We start from the raw sequence: 3,266 nt of genomic DNA, 5'->3' as shown, positions 1-3,266 counted from the left end.
CGAACGAAACTGCCGATCCGCTTTATTGTACTGTACGTGGGGTGGTCGATGGCCAAATTGAAACCGACGAGTTGTCTACCTACCCAACGGGTCACGTCTACGCCTTTCTAGAAACGGCGTGGATGGACGAAGACGTGTGGCTCTTCTACCAGAGGGAGCCCCTTAAAATTGAGCTTGTTGGCCCAACGACGCTGCTGGTGGATAACTTGTCAACCTTTTTGTCCGTCCCAGCACGACAGGTCGTGGATGACGAGTTGTACTCGTTTCTGGTGCACCTGCCGGGAAATACAACGAGTGCTTGTCAGCCACTTGATGTCGGGGTGATTGGCCCTCTGAAGGCAAAGAGGCGTGCCCTATGGATGCGCGAAGTGCCCGTGATTTTTGCCTCGGAATGCGAATGAAAATGTTCGAACGTACCATCACAGCGTGGGAATCGATAAGCAAAGAAACGATCAGGAAGGCGTTCATGAAAGCCTTGCCCAACGTGGCGCCCGAAATTACCCAGCCATGAACTCAGCTAGTTTGAAACATACTTGGTATTATTGCAATTTTATCAATTGTCTTACTCAATACTGCCGTCCTTGTGTCGGATGGTAGAGTGCAAATGGTTGAACGACTTCTTTGAGAGTCGTTCGCGTAGTCAGTATCAACTAACAGTTCAATTTGGAACGTCTTGGTATTGGATTTTGTGTAAATTAGTCCGTCATCTTTGGAACCATTGAAATACGTAAAATACATTTTGCCATTCAAATGTGTTCTGGTCGTTTATGTCTTGAAAGCAATGTAGCTGTGTATGCGATATCTGGCCTTGTAGTCGTGGACGGGTAGAGTAGTTCGCCCACCACATTGCGCAAAGGCAACTCAGGTGACGAGTCGGAAGGACCAGGAGATTTGAGTGGAAGGGTGCATTCCTGGGGAGTCGAGATTGCGTTGAAATATGAGAGACAATGCTCTGCGAGAATGTCCGAGAAGTACTTGCAGTGTTGGAGGGAGATTGAGCCATCGGGATGGCGGAATACTTCAATGCCAAGGCAATATGTCAAGGGACCGAGGTCCTTCATGGTAAAGCGGGAAGACAAGTTGCGCTTCGTGATATCCATGAGATCGGTGGTATTGGTCAGGATGATGACGTCGTCGACATACACGCCCACCAAAACTAGACCTTGTGTAGTGGTGTTGAAGTAAATGCAAGGGTCGGACTTCAGAGAGGAAAATCCTTGAGTACGGAAGTACTTGTCAAGAGCATTGTTCCATTCACGGGAGGATTGTTTTCATTGTTCAGTCGACAGACAAGGTGTTCTGAACCAGGGAGAACATAGCCAGTAGGTGGACGCGTGTAAAGCGTTTCTTGCCCGGTTGCATTGAGAAATGCAGTTTGCACATCCATGTGGCAAACTTGGAGTGAGTAAAATGTAGCGAGTGCAAGTAGAAAGCGAATACTCAAAGTGCGAACGACGGGGGCGAAGATGTCCGTGTAATCAACGCCAGCAACTTGAGCGAAGCCTTGCGCCACTAAGCGAGATTTGTAGCAAGATAGGGAACCATCAGCAGAATATTTCTTGGTGAAAATCCAGCGGCAACCAATGCGTTTGCGTCCAGGAGGAAGCTGGCAAAGTGTCCAGGTGTCGTGTTGCATGAGAGAGTCGTATTCAGCATCAGTGTCATTGATGCATTCATCCTTCTCTTCCGACTTGAGAGCTTGTGCAATGTGACGGGAGACTTGTCGTGAGAAGGGCAAAAGCGAGGAGGATTCAGAATCATTGGCGCTAAATGTAGGAACATCATCTTCGTCTTCAGGATCGCCGTGAGTTCGTGGACGCCTGCTTGTGACTTCAAGAATTCATCTGTGTCCATGTCAACGGAACAATCACCAGGAACAGGAATCGTAAAATCATCAGGAGCAGGGTGCTCTACTGGCGTTTCTTCTGGTGCGTCGTGAAAAGGAGGGTGCGTACCAGGAGATGTTGGTGAACAACCATGTTGAATGTCATGTTTTACGCGCGGAGATGAGGAAGACGAAGGAGGCGGTGCAACATCGTCTTGATGCTGCGGAGAGTCATGTGTTGAAGCAGGTGAAGAGACGAAATTGGCGAATGGGTGCTCGAAGGAGCAGCCGGTGGAGGCGAGTCAGTTGCGCTACCGGCAGTCGTTTGGACGCGAATTGGAGTTGACACGGTATCGTCCTCTCGATATCGAGGAGGTGGCCTGTGAGTGCGTTGGGAGCGTCGCAATAGAGTAAAAGGCTCTTCATCCTCAGGTACCGAGGGTGTTTCTTCAGGTAAGAAAATGGTACTGTCAACAACGTCAGGTACGTCGGGTCGAGACTCATGGAAGAACAGGCTCGTTTCATTGAAAACAACATTCCGGCGAGATGCGCAATATAAACGGTAGCCTTTGACGTTTAGTTCGTTACCAAGGTACGAATGATCTTCGAGGCAAACTTGGACCGATCATGCTGCTCAACATGAATAAACCCTTCGCAGTAAAAGACGCGTAAGTTGGAGAGATCTGGTCGCTTATTGAATAGGCGCTCGAAAGGCGTACCGCCAGGGGTCGACGACGAGTAAGTCCTGTTGCGAAGGTATGTCGCATGAGAGATAGCATCAACCCAGAATAGGAGCGGGGCATTTGCATGGTGAAGAATAGCACGCGCGCTCTCGACCAAAGTGCAGTTCATACGTTCGTTTACTCCGTTTTGTTGAGAAGTGTGGGGAACAGCCTTCTCGTGACGGATGCCGTTGTCAAGCAGGAATGTAGAGAAATTCGTCTAGACATATTCACCCCCATTTTCAGAGCGAAGGAGACGCACTGGTTTATTGAATTGAGTGCGGCACTGTGTGACAATGTCTTGAAAGCAGCGGAAGGTTTCCGAACTTTGTTTGAGGAAGATGACAAAACGTAACGGGAAAAGTCATCCGTAAACGTAATGAAATAGAGATGTCGACCGCAAAGGGACGAATGCTTCAACGGACCGCATATTCGGAATGGACAAGTTCGAATGGTTCCGAGGTCGTCGAGGTGGATTTTTGGGGAAAGGGCAATCGTGATTGCTTCCCAGCAAGACAACTTGAGCAGAATTGATGACTGCAAGTGTCAATGTCAATTCCATCGGTGTATTGCAGCGTCTTCTTCGTGTGCTTGACTATGATATGACCGAGGCGAGCATTGCCATACATCGGCAGGTGTCGCAGAGAGGAGGACATGGTGATGATGTAGATTCCATGAATCTGAGTTCTCAGCGGCAATTGATTCGCGATGTCGAGAAA

General features: G+C 48.9%; 1 protein-coding gene across 1 annotated transcript; it reads right to left on the bottom strand.

Moving 5' to 3' along the window:
- Positions 1-1,994: 1,994 nt before the first annotated feature.
- H310_14497 (hypothetical protein) lies at positions 1,995-2,329 on the bottom strand (the record flags this gene model as incomplete). The annotated part of the gene is made up of 2 exons (XM_008882373.1): positions 1,995-2,205; positions 2,262-2,329. 2 exons carry the CDS (start codon positions 2,327-2,329, stop codon positions 1,995-1,997), a joined length of 279 nt encoding a protein of 92 aa, XP_008880595.1.
- Between the last annotated feature and the right edge of the window lie 937 nt (positions 2,330-3,266).

The sequence above is a fragment of the Aphanomyces invadans genome, assembly GCF_000520115.1.
Source record: "Aphanomyces invadans strain NJM9701 unplaced genomic scaffold supercont1.72, whole genome shotgun sequence".
Lineage (NCBI taxonomy): Eukaryota > Oomycota > Saprolegniomycetes > Saprolegniales > Verrucalvaceae > Aphanomyces > Aphanomyces invadans.
Note: the sequence above shows the minus strand (reverse complement) of the source record. Positions and strands in the feature narration are given on the sequence as shown.